The 23,268-nt window shown below is 51.4% G+C and overlaps 1 protein-coding gene across 8 annotated transcripts in view; it reads right to left on the bottom strand.

Annotated features, from left to right (window-relative positions):
• Card10 (caspase recruitment domain family member 10) overlaps window positions 1-5,509 on the bottom strand; it is a 29,443-nt gene extending 23,934 nt beyond the window's left edge. For 3 of the 8 annotated variants that reach the window (XM_075959937.1, XM_075959938.1, XM_075959941.1), the window contains exons 1-3: window positions 1,854-2,020; window positions 1,342-1,593; window positions 629-766 (exon numbers count right to left, since the gene is read on the bottom strand). In XM_075959937.1, coding sequence (XP_075816052.1) covers window positions 629-766; window positions 1,342-1,593; window positions 1,854-1,983 — 520 coding nt within the window. In that variant the 5' untranslated portion in view covers window positions 1,984-2,020. Of the gene's footprint in view, window positions 1-628; window positions 767-1,341; window positions 1,594-1,853; window positions 2,022-2,196; window positions 2,216-5,490 lie in introns of those variants that run through there. The other 5 variants (XM_075959943.1, XM_075959944.1, XM_075959936.1 and 2 more) reach the window with 5 other exon arrangements.
• Window positions 5,510-23,268: the final 17,759 nt, after the last annotated feature.

The raw sequence follows: 23,268 nt of genomic DNA, 5'->3' as shown, positions 1-23,268 counted from the left end.
CTGCTCATGAAAAAAGCCTCACCAACTGTCCCAAAAAAACAAAAAACAAAAAAGGCATGAGGTGTGGGTGTGTAGTCAAAGCTGGCTTGCAGCTATGTGGCCTAGGCTGGCCTTGAACTTGGCCTCTGCCTCCTGAGAGTTATTACAGACCAACACACCGCACTGGAATTAAATTTCTTATTATTATGATATTTATTTATTTATTGGGGGACAGGGGAGAGCATGTATGTGGAGGTCAAAGACAACTTTCAGAAGGTGGTTCTCTCCTTCCGCCATGTGGGTCCTGGTGATTGAACTCAGGTGGCCAGGCTTACTGGCTTGCGTCCTTGCCCACTGAGCCATCTCACTGACTCGTGAATGTTTATACGAAAAACTCTAAGCTGTGTGTGCAAGTCATACCATTTGGGAAGATGCTTAGAGAGAAAGAGTCTTGCTAAGCACATGGACTCTGAACTCTGGATCCAGCCTGCCCTCCACCTACGGTGGGAGCCCTGAGTAAACTTCTGCAGTCTCTGCCTCAGTTTCTCTATCTGTCCAGCAGGTATAGTGAGAGTAGGTCCTGATATGGCTAGGGTAAAGAAACCTCTGGCCTGGCAGTGAGGCTGGGGCACCCACTGAGATTGCTCACCAAGGATCATAGAGCAGCGTTGGGCAGGTTCCTGGCCAGTGAGCAGCGTGAAGTGTTCTGGGTAATAGAATTCCAGGGCTTCCAGGAAGGCTTCGAAGCCCCTTTTGCCACGGCAGCGCAAGATGTCTATGAGGCGCCCTGAGGGCAAAGGTTGAAGCAGTGGGGTCAGGATGAAGGCTTCCCCAGTGCCCCTGCTCTCCAACACCACAATGCTCCAGGGCCCACGTTCCCCAGATTTTTGGACTGTGACACACACGGGCCTGTCCCAACACATCAGGGAGCCAAACTCAGTCTTCTCTGGCTGGCAAAAAAGACGTTCCCCACAGCACCTGCACTGCAGCAGATCCCAGCACCCTCTACACACACAAACACACACACAAACACAAGCTCAGGGGCATCGATGCCTGTTTTCCCAGGCATTATTAAAATACCCTCAGTGGCTTAAGTTCCCTGAGACTCCTGGCTCCCTTGCCAGCTCCGGCCCAAGGACACCCTGTGAGAGAGAAGTCTCAGAAAATTGAGGCCAAACTTCAGCACTTGAGGAAAATGATTCTCTTGTGGTGCGTTGCCACACAAATGGGACAGACAGGGAGAACCAGAGAGGTCAAAGAGCACAGTAAAGATTCCCACGAGGATCGCCATCCGCACCCGCAACCACATCCAGCCGTCTATCTGGAGTGAGCCCAGAAAACCCCTGGAGGCGGCGGGCTCACCGGTGCGGTTGGCACGGCACGGGAAACGGTATGTGCTGAGCACCTCCTCCTCGTCCTGCTCGTCCAGGACGCGGCACTGGCGCAGATACGGCGTGAGCTTGGCCGGGTTCAGGGCGCGCGTCAGCCGGTGGCGGACGCCCTCGATCCGCTCCCACAGCGCGTCCTCCTCGGCCTCCGACCCCGAGCCGGCCCCCGCCTCTTCATCGGCCTCGCCCGCGTCCGCCCGGCCCTGCATTGTCGCGTCCTCGGAGTCTGCGAGCAACAGGCACGGTGGGCACGGAGCCGCGGCCATCGCACCTGGGCGTCGCCCGCGGGTCCCCGCGCCGTCCCGCTCCGTCCTCCCGGTTCCCCATGCTGCTCTGCCTGTACCCTCCCGCGTCCATGAGCTGTCCTGCCCGCGTCCTCCCGTGTTCCCCAGCTATCCCGTCAACGTCCTTTCGGACCCTCACGCTGTCCCGCCCGCGTCCCTCCCTATCCACGCTCCGTCCCGCCCTGGTCCTCTCCGCACTCACCGCGGGTGCTGCAACTTCCCTGGACTCCGGGCTCGGTGCTCAGCCGACGGCTCCGGCGGCGCGACGGGGCGGTGCCCTCGGGGTCATTGGCTCCGCCCCCGACCCCGCAGCCGCCCGGGCCTCCCCACATCGCCCGCGCCCCGCCGCGATCCGGCCGTGCTCCCGGCCGCTCTCCGAGCCGGCGGCGCCTCCCCACCCCCCACCCCACCCCGCTTCCTGTTTCCCGCCGGCTCTCCCGGCCTGTCCTGGCGGGGTCCCCGCGGCCCGCCCACACCTGCCCGGCCCCCGACGGGGCGGGGCCGCCACACGCACGATCACACCCCCACGCACCACCGCCGCACACCTTGTCCCGGCCACGCGCGCAACAGCTGTCCGCACCCACCACACGCCGAACGCCAGGGTGCAGCCGGCTACCCGGAGCCTTGGACAGGACAAGTGTCCGCTGCGCTGCCCACACACGCCCTGCGGCAAACAGGTCATATCAACTCAGCCGGCTCTGGGTTCAGATGTCACATGCAGGACCCCCAGAACACCCACTTCAACCTGCATGGCATATCCACTCTTCCTGGAGTCACATTCCTGGGCATAACCCATGTCTATTTCTCAGGAAATGGCTGTAGAGTGTGGGACAGGGCCCTCAGAAGCCGGCAGAACTTTCACACTTGTTCATTTTCTGGGATAATAGCCTCACAGTGTTGGGCAGGACTTCAACCCGAGACAAGACACTCACATGCCTATCCCCACTCCCCGAAACATCTTGTGTGCTAGCATTTGCAAGACCCTGATCAGCTGTGCGCCTCTGTAGTTCCGTGTGGGAATCATTGCATCCTGTTCCCAGCTGGGCCTCTTATCAGCCAGTGACCGGGACAAGGGCTTGCCCCTCCCCAGTCTCAGTGTTCCCGAACACACTGTCAAGAGCTGGCGTCTTCCCGCAAGCTCAGGACAGTCTGTGTGGACAGCCGAGGGGAGGGGTTAAGGGCAGCTTTCCAACGGTGGGATCAGTCCCTGCAGGCATGCACACTGCAGCTCCCTTCCTTGGGTGAAGATGATGGTACATGGGGACCTGGATGACTGTATTTCTCAATGGCTGTTTCTTCAGACTGTAGTCCAATGCTGGAGGAGGGCTTTGTGGTTAAAGACAACTATGTTTGAGATAAATGGCCTCAAAACTCCCCTCCACCTTGGAGACCAGCAGTCACTCCCACAACAAGGTCTGTCTGCTTTCACGTGATAGCTGCTCTCTAGGTCCTGGAAAGTGCCCTGGGGGAGGGGGGCACAGCTGAGAGGACACAGAACGAGCTGGAAAGATGTGTGAGTCCCCAAACCCACCCATACTTTCTGAATTTGATGCATCACCCACCCAAGGAAACAAAGTTTAACGGCAAAAGCCCCAAGTGAACTGTCCTGCCATGAAGAAACTAGTTTACCTACATAACCTATCCCTTCCCAAACTTAAGGAACCACAGATGCCGTTGCTTGGTTTTGTTTGGAATATCACCTTTTCACCTTCAGAAGAACTCCTTTAGAAAGTCTAAATTCGAGTGCAAACCTACACATTAACAAAGGAGGAAGCAGAGGCCCAGAGGGCAAGAACTTGCCACACAGTGAGGTAGCAAATCCACTCTGGTCCCTCTCCTCTCCCAAGGCTGAGGATCCAGAGTCACACTAGACTCCCTCCCAAGGAGTACCTCGCCTCTACTGGCCGCGGACACTCTGGCTCTATACTACCCCAGCAAGCAGCTTCTCCTCCCCATCGTGAATATTTTCACTTGGCAGGGATAATGGGAAGGAAGCCTGGGAAATGAGCCTTTGGTTAATTATTCTCTCATCAGAGGCGAAAGCAGGGCCAAGGATTAGGCACTGAAACTAGAGTCCAATTGAAAGCAACAACGTGAGGGTCACTGGGTCAAATCGGGTCCCAGAAGCTGTAGGGAGAAACACACGACACGTGCACACACGCACATGCACACTCACAAGCATGCACTTGGTTTCACAGACACATTCCCATGGACACACAGATACATTCTCTGTTTACAGACATACCAACATTGCACACATGCCATGTGTGTGGTTACACACACACTCACAGTCTCACTCACACATTTACAATGACACACTCACATGGATGTATGTGGTCACACAGACACATTCAAAGGCACACACACAATTTTACATACATATCTAACAGATACATATGCACAGTTATACAGACACACATCCATGCACATACATGGTGACACACAATTGCATACACATACACACAGACAAGCACACACACTTGCCTCTGTGGGTCTGGAGCCAGGCAGCAGACACTCAGTACTATGCCACAGCCCTATAGTCAGCAGATGCCCCTGCCCAGTCTGCTGTCCCCAGATGTCACCAGCATGGTGGGTGGATGGATACCACTAAGCATCCCTCCCAATACTGTCTTCCTGTGGCTTCTGTTCCATTACTCTTCCCCCGTCACCACGCCAAGGAAGCAAGGATGTGGCAGGGAGACAGAGGCCAGAGCTCCTGTGCCAGCATTCCTTGGTGCTCAGGCTCCTGACCAGGAGTGCTGGTCCTCCCGAAGGCTCCATTTCCCTGTCTGCAGATGACACAGGGTGAGCTGTGCCAGCCACACCTAGGGAGGACAGGGGAAGAACAGACCTGTTTCCTGGGGTCTGACATTGGGCCTTAGCCATGCATTCTTGGACAAAGGCCCTCCCCTTAGAGGAACGGTTGGATGTGGGTAATGATGAATCCTCCCTGTGCAGGAACATATGGCGTGAGTGAGCTGAGGCGCCTCCACCTTCAAAGTCAGTTCTCTTCCCAGCTCCTCAAGGAGCACATCCCTGGGTTTAAACCCCCTCCACATCCCACCTCTGACACCTCCACACCCCACCTCCGGCTCTGAGTCACAGTGTGTTTCCCACTGAGAAGCCAGAAGGGTTGTTCTTTATTTTGTTGCTGAGATGAGATCACACTAGCCTCAAATTCCCTAGCCCAAGTAATCCTCCTGCCTCAGCATCCCAAGTAGCTGGGACTACAACCGCACAACATCCCTGAGAGATCATTTCAAGGCAGACACCCCTCAGGTTTAAACCTTCCTGGTTTTTCCGCCAGACTGGAAGATATAAATGCCCCCCCGACCTGCCAGCTATGTGTACTCCGCCCCCCCCCGCACCCACTCACCGACAGGCCCCAACCAGTTCCTGCCAGCTGCTTTAGTTCAGCTTTCCCTCCACCTAGAATGTGTGGCCCTCTCTCTCTGCTCCTAGCCTGACCTTCCTTCTGGCCATGCAGAGCTGAGATCAACCATCACCCTCTTGCAGGCAAGGACTTCATTCTACCCCTCTGACCACTTGTCTGCTTTCTCTACACCCCATCTCCCTGGGACGACCCTACTCACCTGCTAGGAGAAGTAGGCTAGAATGTTCCAGATTTGAGGATGAGGAATGGGGCAGAAAGGAGAAGAAGTTAGAGGGGACAAGGGTCAGGAGCGGAGCACAGGCTGGTAGGGCACCAACAGGGTGCCCACATTCACATTTTGTCAGGAGGGAGGCTGTGTCTTCCCCAGGCCAGTCACGGAGTACACAGAGGCTGGGACCCCGTTTTTTCTCCCCATCTTTCAGGGTCCCTGGGCTCTAACACCTACTTCTTCCTCTCCGAAGACCTCTGATGGCATCCCAGGAATTGGGATCTCCTGGAGAGCTGGGAACATCCGAAAGGGAGAAAGAGACAGACAGACAGAGGAGGGGTGTGTGTGTGGTGGCCCTGTCCCTGCATCCCTTCCCCCACTTGGCCATCCCCAGCAGCTTGGCAGCACAGAGCAGAAATGGTGACTCATTCTAGTTTCAGGCAGTGGCAGAGATCTGTGCCCACCTGGCCTCGGGTGGGGCAGGAGGCCAGAGGTGAGGCTGAGCTGAGAGGTAGGGACAAACGGGGGACAGCTGTGGGGACACAGGATACTAAGGCTGGGCTGGCCATGCCTTCCCCAGGGTGTACCACCCAGCTTCCTCAAGGGTCCTGTGTGTGCCTCCTCTTCCCCCAAGGTGGTTGGAAGAGATGTTCAATCCGGCAGACCTGAAGCAGAGAGGAAATTGAAGGTGGAAGGAAGCTCGTGTAGTGTCTTTATGGAGGGGGTGCCCTGCCTGACGAGAGGAGGTGACCAAAAACACTGCCTGAAGCCCAGAATTCCAGAGAAAGGCCCTGGACAGTCTGACTGAGTCAGCTGAAGAGGGAGGGGTGGGAGAAGGGATGTGGGGACCTGCCACTGAGTCACTGCCCCCAGGGCCTGGCAGGATTCCTGCTGCTGCCTGCCCCACCTGATGTCCCATTCAAGTCCCAGCCCCCATCCCTTTTTGTGACCTGAGCTGAGCAGGAGACAACAATGGATGTATCTGGTGACTCCAAGGTAATGCTTAGCACAAAGTCAGTGACCATTTATATACCAACACGTCTGTCTGTGCCCTGTGCAGTTACCGTAGGGCCTCCGATCAGCTGCACGAACTATCAGCCTGTCCCTTGATGAGAGGTCACAGCTTTCCTGAAGTTGCATGCACCAGTGACTGTGTGTTGGTGTGTGGCTGTGACCTCCCCTCCTATCTCACCTGTCTGTTTCCCACCCCATTTGATGGTCTGCTGGCCCTGAGCCAAGTCCTGAACTCTCCATCTCACCAACCTGGATGTCTGGATGTAGACCGGCTGCTGACCAGGTAAGGAATAAGGCCTGGGGCAGAGCCACAATCATAGCCAGGGCCCAACCTTCACAGTCCCTGGTAGAATGAGCACCCTAGGTTGGAAGACAATGGCTGGGTTCAGACCCCTTTTCAGGCCTGTTGTAGTCCTGGAATTTAGAGGGTTCACTTCTTTTGTGATCTTATCTCCCCTGCCTGTATGTCAAATCTCCTGGGTTGCAGCTATGGGCAATAGTGAGCCATCCAAGCAGGATCTGGGAACCAAACCCAGGTCCTCTGCTATAGCAACAAGTGCTCTTAACCAGCCAATCACTCTCCAGCCCCTTGCTTTTGTATTGAGGGGCAGGGTATGGCTTGTAAACAAGGTTGCCCTTAAACTTCCTGCGATCCTCCTGCCTCAGTCTCCCAAGAACAGGGATTACAAATACGCACTATGATGTCCAGAGGTTTTGGTTTGGGTTTTTTTTTTTTTAGTCCCCCTGAATATTTCCAATCTGAAGTTGATTGAATCTATGAATTAGAAGCTGGGCATAGGAAAGCCTCTCTGTATCATGTTGTGATTTCCAAGTCCGTACCTGGACACTGGCAATGCAAATGGCCTCAGGCTACAACCGTCCACCCAACCTCCCTGCTGAACCCTCCTGCCATTCTGATTGCTCTGCCTGCCCTGTCCTTCCCACCCTTTCCTCATCTCTGGCTCCCGTGTCCCCACTCCTCAGTTCTCACTGCACATCTGCCCCCTCTCCCCTTTGGCAAGGGAGGGGAACGCTCAACTATTTCTCCTTTTGCACTCCTATTTCCTCTTTGATGCTCTCATCAAAGCCTCCCTTCCGTAGGCATGTGATCCTTTCCCCAGAGGATGTAACCCTCTGATGGCCAAGGTGGGTCCCACCTCCCCAACCGCTGATTCCCTGCTACTGGGCTCAATACCAGAACACAGCTTGTCCCAGAGATGTGGGCAATGCCAACGGACTAGCAAGTGGATGCGTGGATTCTGCTGGCCGCCAAATGAGCCCAGATCACCACATATAAAAAGAAGGAACAAATGAATGACTAATATCATTAAGTTACCGTGAAGAGGACTCTGGATATCAGAGGACAAGTCCCTGGGACCTGGGACAACAATAACTGCCAACATTCCAGAAGGTTCTTGTGGTTGGGACAGTCTGTGTACTTCCCGTAATGTGATCCTACCCAGACTTTATAGATCAGAAGCCTAAGGCTTCACATGTACCCTGCCCAGGGACCCAACTGGGAAGCAGGTAGCCTGGGATTTGAACCCAGTTATGATCTACTCCTGCCACTGCTAGGCACTGCAAGCTGAAGGCTTCCTGGAAGAGGCGAGGCAACATCTGGCCTGGAAGAGCAACCAGGTTGCCGTAGCCTGGAAGGGAGGCATTTCTGCAATGGGGAAGTGGGCACACTGGTGTAACTGGCGGGGTGGAGTAGAAAGGGCCCTGAGGAAGAAGGCAGCCAGGTGTTTCCATTAAATATGGCTGTGTAGCAGCCCACTCTAGGATGGGGCAGGCTGAAGCTGGGAACTCAAGAGTCTGTGTGGGGTAGAACCTGGCAGAATAGCAAGAGCCATTCATTGGTTACAGCTGCTGGGGCTGCTCACTGCTTGGTCTCCATGGCATGGTGGCATCAGGACCATCAGCTTCCTACATCATGGTTTCAAAACCGTATGTCAAAGACATCCAGAGGAAACCACGCCATCTACAATCTACCCTTGGAAGTTAGCCAGTGTCACTTCTGCAATGTGGGTCACAACAGTCCCAAGAGTGCCTGGGCTTGGGGGAGGGAATAACAGTGTCCAAGGTGCCTCTAGATCAGTGGTTCTCAACTTGTGGGTCGCATCAGATATTTTACATATCATATATTTACATTACCATTCATAACAGTAGTAAAATTACAGTTATGAAGTAACAATGAAAATAATTTTATGGGGCTGGAGAGATGGCTCAGCCGTTAAAGGCTAGGCTCACAACCATAAATATAAAGAGTTCGGTTCCCAGCACCCACGGCTGTCTCTCCAGTTTTAAAAAAAAATAAAAAAAAAAAAATAAAAAAAAAAAAAAAAAAGAAAATAATTTTATGGTTAGGGGTCACCACAACTTGAAGAACTGTATTAAAGGGTCACAGCATTAAAAAGGTTGAGAACCACCGCTCTAGATAGAGATACTAGGTCCATTTGGGAAATTCATTTCACCACGGGAGGGGGGGTGATGGACAGGACCAGTGTCAGCCAAGGACACTCTGATGGTGGGTTCCAGGACTGGCTTGGCAAGAGGGTGGCTTTATGTCTAGACCTTCTTCTCCTCCCTTTTATTTAGACATAAAACACTGTAAAAGGGCCAGTGAGATGTCTCAGCAGATAAAGGAATTTTCCACCAAGCCTAATGGTGAAACCTGATTCCAATCCCCAGCACCCGCATAGTAAAGGGAGAGACCCAACTCCCAAGACTCACACACACACACACTCACGAACAAATGTAAAATACAGCAAGGCCTGAGGTGGTAGCCCTCACCTGTGCCCCAGCACTTGGGAGGCTAGGGCAGGAGGAGTGCCACCCTGAGCTACAGGGGGAACTACAGGCCAGCCAAGCCTGAAATCAGTTCCAAACAAGCAAGCAAGACACAGCTAATCAGCCAGCTACAATGACCTTAAAGTATACCTCTGGGGCTTAACTGTACTCTCAGTAAGGTAACCATCAGCCTGCGTCAGGTCCAGTGACTTCCGACAGCTTCCCACACAAGCCCTCCAGGCCAGGTCCTCCCATGGAGGACCTGTCCTCTCTCCAAGGATCCATTCCACCTGTTTTCTTCTTCCTGGATGGACTGAGCCCTACGTGCTGGTGTGTGCGGTGGTATCTTTTGCTATAGTCAGCGGGTGAGAGTCCCCGTCAAGGAGCATGCGTTTGCAGACAGACCATTCTTGCTGTATAAGGTCTTGTGTGTTAATAGACCACTCTGGACCAGTCCTGCATGGAGACTCTAAGAATCACCTCTAAGGCACATGTATTTCCTGTGATAACCCGAGGCATGTCCATGGTCTGGCTTCACCAAGGATAGGGCCATTTAGTCACCAGGGTGGGTTTATGTTCAGTAGATCTGCCAAGTGGTGTTGTGACATCCTGGTACCATTTGACCCTCCAGTCGGTGTTGTGTGAGTTCCAGCTCCCATCCCACCAACACCTGGGGTGTTTCATTTGAGAGGAGACTTGGCTATGAAGTCAGGTTGACAGTGAGTTTGTGTTCTTCCTGCCTCAGTTTCCTCATGCTGAGGGTCGGTGTTTTATCAATCAGTCTCTTGAAGTTATGGTAGGTAATGATGCTCACCAACCAGAGAGGCCCTGGGTCACCTAGGAGACAGGCCTCCGGGCACACCTGTAGAAGCCAGTCTAGATAACATTAGCCTCTGGGCATAGCCATGAAGGACTGGAAAAGCTGAGGTGAGCTGGAGCTCTGGATGGCATAAAAAGGAGGAAATGGGCAGAGCACAAGCATTCATCTCTCTTCTTCCTGACTGTAGATGTTATGTGACCAGTTGCCTCAAGCTTCCGACACCAGGATTTTCCCAACCATGATGGACTGTTCCCTCAAACTGTGAGCCAAAATAAACTGTAAGCTTGCTTCCTTCCTTCCTCCCTTCCTTTCTCCCTCCCTTCCTCCCTCCCTCCCTCCCTTCCTCTCTCCTTTCCTCTCTCCCTTCCTCTCTCCCTCCCTCCCTTCCTTCCTCCCTCCCTCTCTCTCTCCCTTCCTCCCTCTGTCTTTCCCTACCTTCCTTCCTCCCTCTCTCCCTCCATCCCTCTCTCCCTCCCTCCCTCTCTCCCTCCCTCATTCCCTTCCTCTCTTCCTTCTTTCCTCCATCTTTCCCTCCTTCCCTCTCTCCCTTCCTTTCTCCCTCCCTCTCTCTCCTTTCCTCCCTTCCTCTCTTCCTCCCTCCCTCTCTCCCTCCTTCCCTATTTTCCTTCCTTCTCTCCCTCCCTCCCTCCCTCCCTCCCTTCCTTCTGTTGTTCCTGTCAGGTATTTTGCCAGAGCAGAAGGGAACATAACTAAGACAGAAGTGAGACCAAGTGTCTGAAAGCTCATAAAAATCACCATGGCTAAGAGAGATCAAAGGTGGAGCAACCCCAGATACAATAGATACAATAGTGTGGGTCCAGAGGACATCTTGCTAGTGCTTGATTTAATTCTGCTTTAGTTTGTATTTTGTTGACCATGGTGAAGTGGTTTTGGACTATGAAATTAAAAGTAATAATGGCGGAGGGCAGCTGGAGAGATGGCTTAGTGTTTAAGAGCACTGGCTCCTCTTCTAGAGGACCTGAGTTTGATTCCCAGAACCCACATGGCAGCTCACCACTGTCTCTAACTTCTATTTCTGGGGATCCAATGCCCTCTTCTGGGCTCCATGGATACCAGTATACATGCAAACACACAAGCAAAACACCATGCACCTAAAATAATAACAAAATAATTTTAAGTAAGAGCAGTAATAGGAAGTATATGGAAATGTTTCTAGGGAAAAACACTTGATCGTGACAAGAGACCACCTGAGTGACAGCTCTAAAGTGGTTCTAAACATGAGACTTCATGCTGACTGTGGTGGCACACCTTTAATACCAGCATTTAGGAGGCAGAGGCAGGCAGATCTCTGTGAGTTTGAAGCCAATTTGATCCAAACAGTGAGCTTCAGGCTACCCAGGACTACGCAGTGAGTCCAAGTTTGTCTCGAACAAAAAAGTCCAGAACTGGGGCAGGAGAGACAGGACAGGGGTTAAGATCACTTATGGTTCTTGCAGAGGAACTGGGGTTGGTTCTCAAGACTCACAGCTGTCTGTAACACTATGAGTTCTGAGGGTGCCAACATATTCTGGCTCCCCTGGACCCCTGTGTGCACCTAGTGCACATGAACTCCTGTGGGTATAATAAAAATAAATAAAACTTCTTTTCAAAAGTTTAGAATACCAGCAAGGTGGTGGCGCTCACCTTTGATCCCAGCACTCGGGAGGCAGAGGCAGTTGAATCTCTGTGAGTTCAAGGCTGGCCGGGTCTACAAAGTGAGTTCCAGGACAGCCAGGGCTACACAGAGAAACCCTGTCTGCGGGGGTAGGGGTGAGGAATATGAAGAATAACAGGAAATGATGTCATTGCTGATGGAAACACAGGAGGATGAGTTCATAAAATAGGGAGAGCCAGGCCATGGTGGAGCACACCTTCAATCCCAGCTCCCAGGAGGCAGAGGCAGGAAGATCTCTGTGAGTTTGAGGTCAGCCTGGTCTACAGAGTGAGTTCCAGGACAGGAACCAAAGCTACCGAGAAACCCTGTCTCAAGTCTCGAAAAACAAAATAAAACAAAAAAAAAAAAGAAAGGAAGGAAGGAAAGAAAGAGAGAGAGAGAGAGAGAGAGAGAGAGAGAGAGAGAAAGAAAGAAAGAAAGAAGAAGGGAGGGAAAGAGGGAGGAAGGGAGGGAGGAAGGGAGGGAGGGAGGGAGGGAGGGAGGGAGGGAGGGAGGGAGGGAGGAAGAGATAGATTGGGAAGGTTGTATTCTGGGTTTCATTTTTATTTGGTTTTATTTTGTTTTGTTTTAAGTGATCTGTTTGTTTGTTTGTTTTTGGTCTCTTGTTTTGTACTGTTATGTAGCCCTGGGTAACTCACTACTGGCTCTGTAGACCACACAGGCCTTGAACTTAAGGCAGTCTTCCCACCTTAGCCTCTCTGTCTGGGACTACAGACATGTGATACCTCACCCAGTTTCATTTCATTAATTATTGATATTTATCTTTTTTTTTGAGACAGAGTCTTTCTACATAGCCCTGGCTGTCCAAGAACTCAATCTACAGATCAGGCTGGACTTGAACTCACAGAAATTCTCCTGCCTCTGCCCCCCCCGCCGTGCTGGCATTAAAGGAGAGTGCTACCATACTCGGCCCAGCTTAACTTCTTTTTGTGTGTATAGTTTTGTTTTTTCAAGACAAGATTTCTCTGTGTAGTCGTGGCTGCCCTGGAACTCATTCTATAGACCAGGCTGGCCTTGAACTCACAGAGATCGGCCTGCCTCTGCCTCCCGAGTGCCAGGATCATAGGTGTGCACCACCGCCGCCTGACTCAGCTTAATTTCTAATAAAAAGAAATGCTCGGGGCTGGAGAGATGGCTCAGAGGTTAAGAGCATTGCCTGTTCTTCCAAAGGTCCTGAGTTCAATTCCCAGCAACCACATGGTGGCTCACAACCATCTGTAATGAGATCTGGCGCCCTCCTCTGGCAAGCATACAGACAGACAGAACACTGTATACATAATAAATAAATAAATAAATCTAAAAACAAACAAATAAATAAAAAGAAATGCTCTCGCCGTGCCATCCAACAATCGCGCTCTGTGGTACTTGCCCAGGATGAGAATTAGGCCTCTGAGGGCACTGCACTCATGTGGCAAACACACACAACCATACACATAAATAAAAAATCATAGTAAGTCTTCTTAAAAAAAACTTTTTTAAAAAAAAGACAGGAAGATGTTAGGAATGTGACTCAGCAGTAGAGCACTTACCTAGGCTTCATCTAACACGGTAAGACTCAAAGAATCACAAAAACAGAAACCCAGGCTCAGGAGGCAGAGGCAGGCAGATCTCTGTGAGTTGGAGGCCAGCCTGTCTGCATGATGAGTCCCAGGACAGCCAGGACTACACAATGACCCTATTAAGACCTACAAAAAGACCCTACCAAGAAAAAAATACATCTTAGAAATAAATCAACGAGAGATGCAAAGAACCTCAACACTGAAAAGCACAAAGCATCATTGTGTGGGAGTTATTAGGAAAGACACAGACAGACAAACCAGCATGGAGCTCACACCCACAGATGATGGCCTTGTTCCAACAGATAGAGCAGGCGCCAGGAGAAATTGGAACTGCACCACTGCAGGTGGGAATGCGGGGTGCGTGGCTGCTGTGGAAAACAGTTTGGCAGGTCCCCGAAAGTCTAAACACAGAATTACCTTAAGTCTCTTCAGTTTCCAAAGAGGACTGGTGGTGTGTTTCAATAGAAAGTCCTCTCAGGCTCCGGTTCCATTCCCCAGAACTAGAAGGGCAAAAGTACCCAGGAAAAATAAGGACACACACACAAAATCTTCCCCTCTGTGCTGGTTGCCAACTTGACACAAACTAGAGTCACTTAGGAAAAGGGACCCTCAAATGAGGACTTGCCACTATCCTGTGGGCAAGTTTAGTCTCTGATTGATGCGAGTGAGCACAGCCCACTGTGGATGATGCGGGTGGACCTGGGCTGAATAGGAAAGCCAGTCAGTAGCAGCTTCCGCCACGGCTTCTGCTTCAATTCCTGCCTCCAGGTTCCTGCCTTGACTTCCCCTGAAGAGGGACAAAGTGTGAAAGTCAAAGCTAGATAGCCCTTCCCTCCCCTAAGGTACTTTGAGCCAGTGTTTCATCCCAGCGTCAGAGAAGAAACTGGGCTGCCTAAGGGGCTGGGCAACATCACCCTAGGCGGAACTGTTCCCAGGTCTGTAACTGGAGCAGACGGGCACATTGTTTAACCATAAAAAGGAGGATCTGGGATGCCGCATGGATGGTGGGGTGCTTGCCTACTATGCACGAAGCCCTGGGTTCAATCCCTAACACTGCGGAATAAAAATAAGCACGTGGTCACGGAGGGGCACACCTGCAACCTCCGCACCTCTGTCTGCACTTCTGCACTTGGGAGGCAGAAGCAGTCGGGTCTCTGAGTTCAAGGCCAGCCTGATTCAGGACAACCAGGGCTACACTTAGAAACCCTGTCTCAAAACAAAAAACAAAACAACAACAACAAAAAAAACTCCCCAGAGCTGGTGGTGCACGCTTTAATCCCAGCACTCGGGAGCAGAGACAGGCAATCTCTGTGAGTTCAAGGCCAGCTTGGTCTACAGAGCAAGTTCCGCGGTAGGCTCCAAAGGTTCAGAGAAACCCCCTCAAGTTGCAACGTGTATATTGTAGACTAACTTTGCAAACACTATGCTAAGTGAGAGAACTCAATCAATCCCAAAAGGACAAACATCATGTGACTCCATTTCTATGAAGGTTCCAGAATAGGCAGTGTCATGGATGTAGAAACTGACTAAGGACTGGGGAGGTGGGGAGAGAGGTGACTGCCAACACATGCCAGCTTGAGCAGGCGGCATTTGGGGAAGAAGCAAATATTCAGGAATGATGTAGACATAGGAGAATCTACAGAAACGTCCACCTTGTTTCTATGAATGCATTTATGAGGCTTTTGGAGACCGGGTCTCATGTTGCCCAGTTTGGTCTCAAACTTACCAAGGTGGTCTTGCTGCTCACCTCTAAGGCCTTGAGAGGACAGGTGTGCACGCCACACCAGGCACTTACACACTTTATGTGTTGTGGGGGGGGTATGGCTGTGTGCCACTTTGCTCGCCTGTGTAACCGAGGACGACTTCAGGAAGCTAATCTCCTCTTCCACCATGTGGTTTCCAGGAACAGAACTCGGGTCCTCAATCCTGACGGCAAAAAACGCAATATCTCACCTGCCCCAGCTGTACACTCCAACAGGTGGGTTTGGGGAACTGATGGTGTAACCCAGCAGTAGAGCCTTGCCTAGCCTTCATCCCCGTGGAAAAAGAAAAGGTATTGTGGGGCGTGGGTTTCATGATAGGTGTGTTATATCTCAGTTTACTTATCTTTTGAAATAGGATTCACTGTGTAGCCCTGGCTGGCCTGGAACTTGCTATGTATGTAGACGAGGCTGGCCTCTAACTCAGAGATCCACCTGCCTCTACCTCTTGAGCGCTGGGACTAAGGGCATATGCCACTATACCCAGCCTATATCCCAGTTCATTTTATTTTTTTTTCTTCAGTTTTAAAGACATTATGAGCTGCACATGGGGGAGCCTTTTAAGAGACTCAGCACTGGGCATGGATGCAGGAGGATTAGAAATTTAAGAACAGCCTGGGCTACAACAGACCCTATCTCAAAACATCAACAAAAACATTGCTGATAAGAAATTAAAAGAGGCCGGGCGATGGTGGCGCACGCCTTTAATCCCAGCACTCGGGAGGCAGAGGCAGGCGAATCTCTGTGAGTTCGAGACCAGCCTGGTCTACAGAGCTAGTTCCAGGACAGGCTCCAAAGCCACAGAGAAACCCTGTTTCAGAAAAAAACAAACAAAAAAAAAGAAATTAAAAGAGATCTAAGTTGTTTTTAAAGTTTCCAGGGAAAATGGAAAAAGAAAAGCCATTTGTATAAAATACAAACCCTGAGACCAGAGCTGGAAGCCCTCGATGCCTGAGGCAAGAACTGTACTGACTACAGCAGTGTTCTTGTGAGGTCTGCACGGACAGAAGGCTGGGACAGACATCCCAGTCACGGAAAGGATGTGTTGACTCCCTGTTAGCTTCCTGGAGCTGCAGGAAAATAAATGATCAGCACAAGTTCAGTCGAGCTGGCTTAGTGAGGACAGGTGCTTGCCACCAAGGTGACAGCCTGACCCTCAAACCCACATAGGGAATAAGAGAACTAACTTGAATCTCTACACGGGTGTGCTTAGTGGTTTATTCACACAGTTCTTCACCAGCAGAGTGAAGATCCTAACTCCAGTACACACACACACACACACACACACACACGTAAATATAAGATGTAACATTTCCTTTTTAAGCACTATGACATTGGTGGCTTCAAACAATGGAATTCTTTTTCCTCACAGTTCTTGGGACCAAAATCTGTATCTAGGCCCATGTCAGGGCATCTCCAGGGTTAGGGTCCCTCTGTGGGCTCTGCCAGCTCTGCCAGGCAGCTCCGTCTTTATGGTTCATCGCTCTCAGACCTTCTCAAGATGAGAGTATTGAGCCAGGTGTGGCGGTGCACCATGTAATCCAGGGGAAGTGGAGGCAGGAGGATCAAAAGGACTTCCAGATCCTGTCTCAAAATAAATGAGAGAGAAAGAAAGGGTGGGGGAGGAAAGAAGGGGCTCTTCTATGTAGTCCGAGTTACTCATTAAGTAGCCCAGGCTGGCCTTGAACTTGCAGCTAGCTATCTTCCTGCCTCCACATCAATGGTACTGGAATTACAGGTATTGGATGTATAGCCAGCTTCTCTACTGTCCCTTGACATCATGTAAGTGTGCGTGTTCCTATGTGTGTGTGTGTGTGTGTACATATGTGTGTATGCATGTGTGTGTGTTGTGTGTGATCTCCTGTACCTCCCTTACATCTGTGATGCAATTTGCGCCCATATGAATAACCCACGATCATCTCAAGATTCTAAACTTAATTGTACCTGCAAAGATTGTGCTTGGAAGGTGACATTGACAGGCTCCAGGGAGTTGGGGGATGGGTGCCTTGGCAGGCTGGGAGCGACGGGTTTGCTAACTCAGATCAAGGACAAAAATTCCAGATCTAGTTCCGAAGGCTTGAAACAATTAAACCTTAGAATTCAAGGCAAGACAACTCCTGACCTCGGAAGAGAGAATAATTTCCTACCAAAGCTTAAAAGATTAACCGTTGATGTTAGTTACTGTGGCGTGACTATCGTCCAAGTCAGACAACCACCATCTTGGGGAATACAGCTGTGCCCAGCTGCAAGAGGGTTAACCCAGATGGACTTGCTGACTGTTCGTGCCCCTCATGGAGGGGTAGGGAGGATCGTCTGACCCTCGCCTGAGCAGCTGGCCACTCTCTATGTGTTGTATCTTACTCTGCTTTCATTGCGTGTGGCCTGGGAGGAATTAGAATATACAGGTGGGGGGACCGAAGAATGGGGGGTGCTTGTCTTATCAGGTTTTCTATTGCTGTGATAAAACACCATGACCAGGCTGGGCACTGTGGTGCTGCTGCTGCTGCTGCTGCTGCTGCTGCTGGTATCAGTGCACACCTTTAATCCATCTCTGCGAGTTCGAGGTCAGCATGGTCTACAGAGCGAGTTCCAGGACAGCCAAAACTACACAGAGAAACCCTCTCTAGAAAAACAAGAGCAAAACCAAAACACCATAACCAAAAGCAACTTGGGAAGGAAAGGGTTTATTTCAGTTTACAGTTCCACATCACAGTGTGGAAGTCAGGGCAGAAACCCAAACAGGGAAGGAACCCGGAGCAGGAGCTGATGCAGAGGCCTTGGAGGAGTGCTGTTTACGGACTCGCTGCTCATGGCTTGCTCAGTCTGCCTTATTATTCCATCCAGGAACATATACCCAATAGTGGCAATCACCTGCCGTGAGCTAGACCCTCACAAATCCATCCTCAGTCAAGAAAATGCACCACAGGTTTACCCACAAGCCAGTCTAGCAGGGTCATTTTCTCAATTGAAGTTCCTTCTTTCAAAATGACTCTCCCTTTTGTGAGGGTGACATAAAACCAGCCAGCACGTGACTCTACGCAGCTATGGGAGAGCCCTCATCCCCGATGGGTGGAGGTTCTCTGAGTAAAGCCTTCTGGGGCAGGACCACCTCCATCCCTGTAAGTAACCCCCTGTAAGGGGGTCCAGGAAAGTCATTGGCTCTCCAGAGTGAACTCTGGTGAATTGTGCCTCAGTTTTTCATTGAGACCTTGGAAGGAGGGGTAGATGCTGTTTATTTCTCCCCTTGGGATGGAATTTTAAACATTGAAGAAAACAAGAAGAAATAGAGAAATGGCCCCATCAGTTAGGTCCTTTACAACCACCCAAGTTCAAAGCCACATTAAACTTACATTTTGAAAAGCTGGGCATCACCAGATGGTGGTGGTACACGCCTTTAATCCCAGCACTTGGGAGGCAGAGGCAGGTGGATCTCTGTGAGTTCGAGGCCAGCCTGGTCTACAAAGAGAGTTCCAGGACAGGCAGGGCTGTTACACAGAAAAACCCTGTCTTGAAAAACCAATAAATAAAGAAATAGTTTTTTAAAAATGTATGATGGTGTATGTTTGTCGTAGTGAGAGAGGTGAACCCCCACATAATCTATATAAACATGGCAACCCACATGTGGGCAGCCCACATAATCTGTATGATACACGCGCATATGTGTGTTTATGAGTGTGTGAAACGATAGGTAAAAAGACTGGGTGAGAGCCTCTTTCTGCAGTACTCCACGATAGACACACGGTGGCGCCAGCAGCTCATCGACTGCTGCCACTTCGTCCCAGCAGCGAGGGATGAAAAGGTAACTTCTCCGCCCCCTCCCCGCTCCCCTTCCCCTGCTCCCCGAGGAGTGACCATGTGCCTGAGGGCCACCCGTTCGTGGTCAGGAGGCTAGACTAAAGGAATCAGAGGGTTCTCACCCTGAGGAGTTGGGGTACAGAGGAGAATACTGGTTTGGGACATCGCCAGCTCCACTCCCTCAAAAGACAGGTCTACCTGGAACCAACGATTTTGACTTTAGGACCTGGGAAGACCTTCCGTCCAATGACAAGTGTCCTTAGAACAAGCGAAGGAGGACTCAGGGAGGGTCACATGGGCTCCGGCTGAGGCTGGCACAAGAGCTGGGAGCCAGGGGAGGCAGGAAGGATCTTGGAGCCTGCGTGACCCACACACACACCTTGATCTCAGTCTCCTGCCCTACAGAGGAAGAAAGCATCCTTTCTTTGGCGGTCAGCCACCAGCTGCACTCTCTTTTGTTACAGCGGCTGCAGGAAACTAATACACATTGAAAATCTCCCAGCCACTCAGCCTGCCTGCCAATCTTTCCCCCACCCAACACTTGGCCCCATAAAATCCCCTCCAAATTTAACGTTCCCCACCCACCGGACCCCAACCCAGGCTCTCACTCCTCTCCAGCATTGATTTTGGTGGTCCCTGTCCAGGGTAGCCTCCCTTTCCCCCTTGGGCCTCTGCACAACTCCTGCCCACCCGTTGAGGCCCTTCTTAAATGCCCCCTGCCAAACAGTTTACTGGCTCACCATAAGCCTGGTCTCTACCAACTCCCCTGCCACGGAATCCACTCATTCTCCGCCAGGGTCAACTCAGCCCTGTGTGTCCCCAGGACCCCTAGCCCTGGCCCTTCCACCCCTAGAACCACTGTTCTAGCTCAGGGATCCCCATCTTTGTGTCTGTGTATTGTGTGTCCGTGTCCACGTGTACATGCATGGAGGCCAGAGGCAGAGGCTGGATGCCTCCCTCCGCTGATCTCTGCATTAGTCCTTAAATGTATTTATTTAATAAATAAATGTATTATTTATTTATAATAATAAATTATTATAATAATGTGTGAGAGAGTTGCACAGGTGTGTAAGTGTGCTATAGCACATGCCTGGAGGTCAGGGGTCAGCTTCCATCTGCTGAGTCAGCTCATCCGCTCTCCACCTTAATTTGGGGGACAAAGTCACTCACTGAATCTGGAGCTCACCGATTGGCTGGACTGGCTGGCCAGTGAATCCCCCAGGGTTTGCCAGTGTCTCCTTCAACACTGGAGTTATAGGTTCATTGCCTCCTCACCTGGCTTATTCCGTGCGCTCTGAGAATCAGAACCCCGGTCCTCAATCTTGTGCAGTAAGCGCCTTACCCACTGTCCCCATCTTTCACCAGGGTCCTGCTCCTGGTCTGGCCCCCCCAGGCAGTCACCACTCCACAGTCCTGACGCTCAGCTCACACATATCACATAGTCCTGTTCAAAAGCCTCCAAAGCCCGCTGTGGCTCCCTGCTTCCCCAAGGCAACTGTCCAAAGGGAAACGTGGTACCTTCAAATGCCCTTCCCCTATCACTCCCTTCTAGTGAGCAGCATGTCCCCGCACTACACGATCCGGGCCGTTGCACAGACACTGCACAGATGCTGCCTTTACCTTCGCTGCTAGCATGCTCAGTAGTGTGGGTTTGCTCAAGACAGCACAGGCCGGCCGAGGGTTGACACTGAACAAGCTACCACCTCCAAGGCTGATCACGCCATCTCAAGCACTCTCCACACTTCATCCTGGGAGTTCTCATAATGACCCCAGCAAAGAGACATCACTCCTCTGTCCAGCCCACAGGTGGGAAAACCAAAGGCCCCAAGGAGAAAGGACCATGGTGACAAGGCAGCTGCTGATCCCTGCCTGCACTGTCTGTCCCTCCTTCTAGGTAGGGACCTCAGAACCGCCACACTGGGTCCTGAAAAGTCACTTCACCCACCAGCTGCAATGTGGAATCAGCCCCTTCTGCAGTGGTCTCTCTCTCCCAGGAAGTTTCTGGAAAGCCCCGCTTGTCTAGGGCCCTGGCAACTGGCACAGGGGAGGGTGGAATGGCTGAGGAATGGGGCTGGTTTCCAGGGAAATGAGATCCTGGGAATTTCTCACCCTCCTCAAAGAAAAGAACAAATTATGCAAATTCTTGGGTCCAAACCTCTGGCCACATATTCAGTTCCCCTCCTCAGCCTCTCCCTGGGCTTCTGGGAGGGTATAGGGCTCAGCAGAAAGCGCCCCGGGCTCTCCACCAGCCATTTCCTGATTACAGGCGAAACTGGGGCTCAGAGCTGGTGAATCACTGTGGCCGCCAGCCAGGACAGGCTGGGTGTCAGGTGGGGCAAGCAGGATGCTGACACGTGGCTGCCTTCCTCAGTGCTGCCACCGTCACAGCAAGTCTCAGTGACACCATCTAGACAGGGACCCAGCTCTGGCCCCACTTCTCCTGCCCCAGGTCAAAACCCAAGTGTCCCCAAGGAACCTTCAACACAAGTGGTTCACAAACCACCTGTCCATGTCTTGTGTAGGCAGAAGTAGCCATCTCTGGGTTCAAACACCTTAATAGAGAAAGGGGTTAACAGCCACAGATAGGGGGAACCTCAAACCAAGAGCCCAGGTCCAGGTTCAGACCCCAAACCCACTATTCACAGTCCGTGGGGTTATGACCTTGGACACATTTCTTAGCTTCTGGGGACCTCAGTTTTCCCCACAGTAAATGGGAGGGAATGAGGGTCCGCAGTATCTTGGGCTTCTTGAGAGGGAGATAGAGGGCACAGGAGCAAGGCTTCCAGAACTTCTGGATGAAAAGTTGCTTTATGCAAAGGACATTTGGGGGGCGGGCTGGAGAGATCACTTAGTTGGTAAAGTGCTTGCTGCAGAAATATGAGGTCCAGAGTTCAATCCCCATTGCCTATGTCAAAAACAAGCATTCATTGCAACACAGGTTCCTTTTTCTTTTTTCTTTCCTTTCCCTTCTTTCTTTCTTCTTTCTTTCTTTCTTTCTTTCTTTCTTTCTTTCTTTCTTTCTTTCTTTCTTTCTTTCTTTCGTGTTTGTTCTCTGTGTAGCCCTGGCTGTCATAGAACTTGCTCTGTAGACCAGGCTGACCTCAAACTAGGAGATCCACCTGCCTATACCTCCCAGGTGCTGGGATAAAACTTGTGTGCACCAACACCGCCCAGCTCACACAACACAGGTTCCTATAATCATAGAATTGGGGAGATGAAGACAGGCAGATTCCTGGTGCCTGCTGGTCAGCTAGTCTAACCAATCAGGGAGCCCCAGGCTCACTGAGAGACCCTGTCTCAAAATATAAGGTAGATGTGGGGCAAGGTGGCAAATGCCTTCATTTACAAAGCTCAGGAGGCAGAGGCAAGTGGATCTCAGATCTCAATGAGTTCAAGGTCAGCCTGGTCTACGTAGAGGGACCCTACCTCAAAAACAAAACAAAAAAAAAAAAGAAAAGAAAGAGGAAAAGTCATTGAGGAAGACATTCAGTGTTGGCCTCTGCACATATGCATTCAAGTATGTGTGTGTACACAAAATAAATACATATTATTATACATACATAACTAGATAAAATAAGATACTTGGAAGAATGACTCCACATGGAGACACGTCAGAAGAGGTCCTTGCTGTCATCAGAGAAGAATGTGTCCCGTGCCTGTCAGAACTGTCCTGTGGCCTTTGTCTGCCCGCAACCTGTTCATCAGAGGTGGTGGGGGCTGGGTGGGAGGGAGGTCCCGCTTCTGGAGATTCCTTGGCTAGGCAAGTCTGGGAACCCCCGTGGAGTGTCAGGTCTCTGCTGGAGACTTCTCCCGGTTAATCACCTTCCACCCACCTGTTAACCTGTCCCTGGACCAGAACCAACTTTCCTTCCCTAAAAATAATAATACTCGCAAATCAGAACGGAGCGTGGTGCAAGCACCAGACGAGCCGGTGCTAAACGGTTAGTTAATTGGCCTCAGAGGCAATTACTTCAGCTCCTTCTTACAGGGGGAGCAGCTGAAGCCGGGAAGGTTAACGACAGGCCCAGCGTCCCACAGCTGGGCGGCCTTTTGGCCCAGCCTGAGCGCGCTTTAGCGCCGCAGCACAGCCCCTCCACAAACAGTCCCAGCGCCAGGACAAGCTCTTAGCTCCAGCTGGCCTAGGAAGTCTGCTGCTCCTCCCAGGGCAAGTCACAGGCTAAAGGCCTCTCTGTCACCACAGAGCAGCCCACACACACCAAATCCCTGACCTTCCCTTTATCAGGCTCCACACTGCATTCCTGAGGAGCCAAAGAGGGCAATCTACAGCGAGGAAAGCTAAACTCAGAGAAATTCAGCGCCTCACCACCCCCACCCCCACCTTTTCCTGCTGCTGGTCCTGTCCCCCACCCCCCCACACTGCCAGTATTTTTCTAGAAATGGCCAGACTGTCTCGGGGCTAAGCTTCAGGAATCCATGGTGAGAAGCCACTGCCTCCTGCAAGAAGCCCTCTGGGATTGCTGCTTGCTGTTGTACCAGTTCCCTCCAACACAGCAGCCTCAGAGGCCCACAGAGGTGTGCCCTAAGGGCTGGTCTCTGGGTACTCTGAGCTAGGGGGGCTGTGGAGGAAAACAGAAATAAATG

Source organism: Microtus pennsylvanicus, chromosome 2 (assembly GCF_037038515.1).
Source record: "Microtus pennsylvanicus isolate mMicPen1 chromosome 2, mMicPen1.hap1, whole genome shotgun sequence".
NCBI classification, from domain to species: domain Eukaryota; kingdom Metazoa; phylum Chordata; class Mammalia; order Rodentia; family Cricetidae; genus Microtus; species Microtus pennsylvanicus.
Note: the sequence above shows the minus strand (reverse complement) of the source record. Positions and strands in the feature narration are given on the sequence as shown.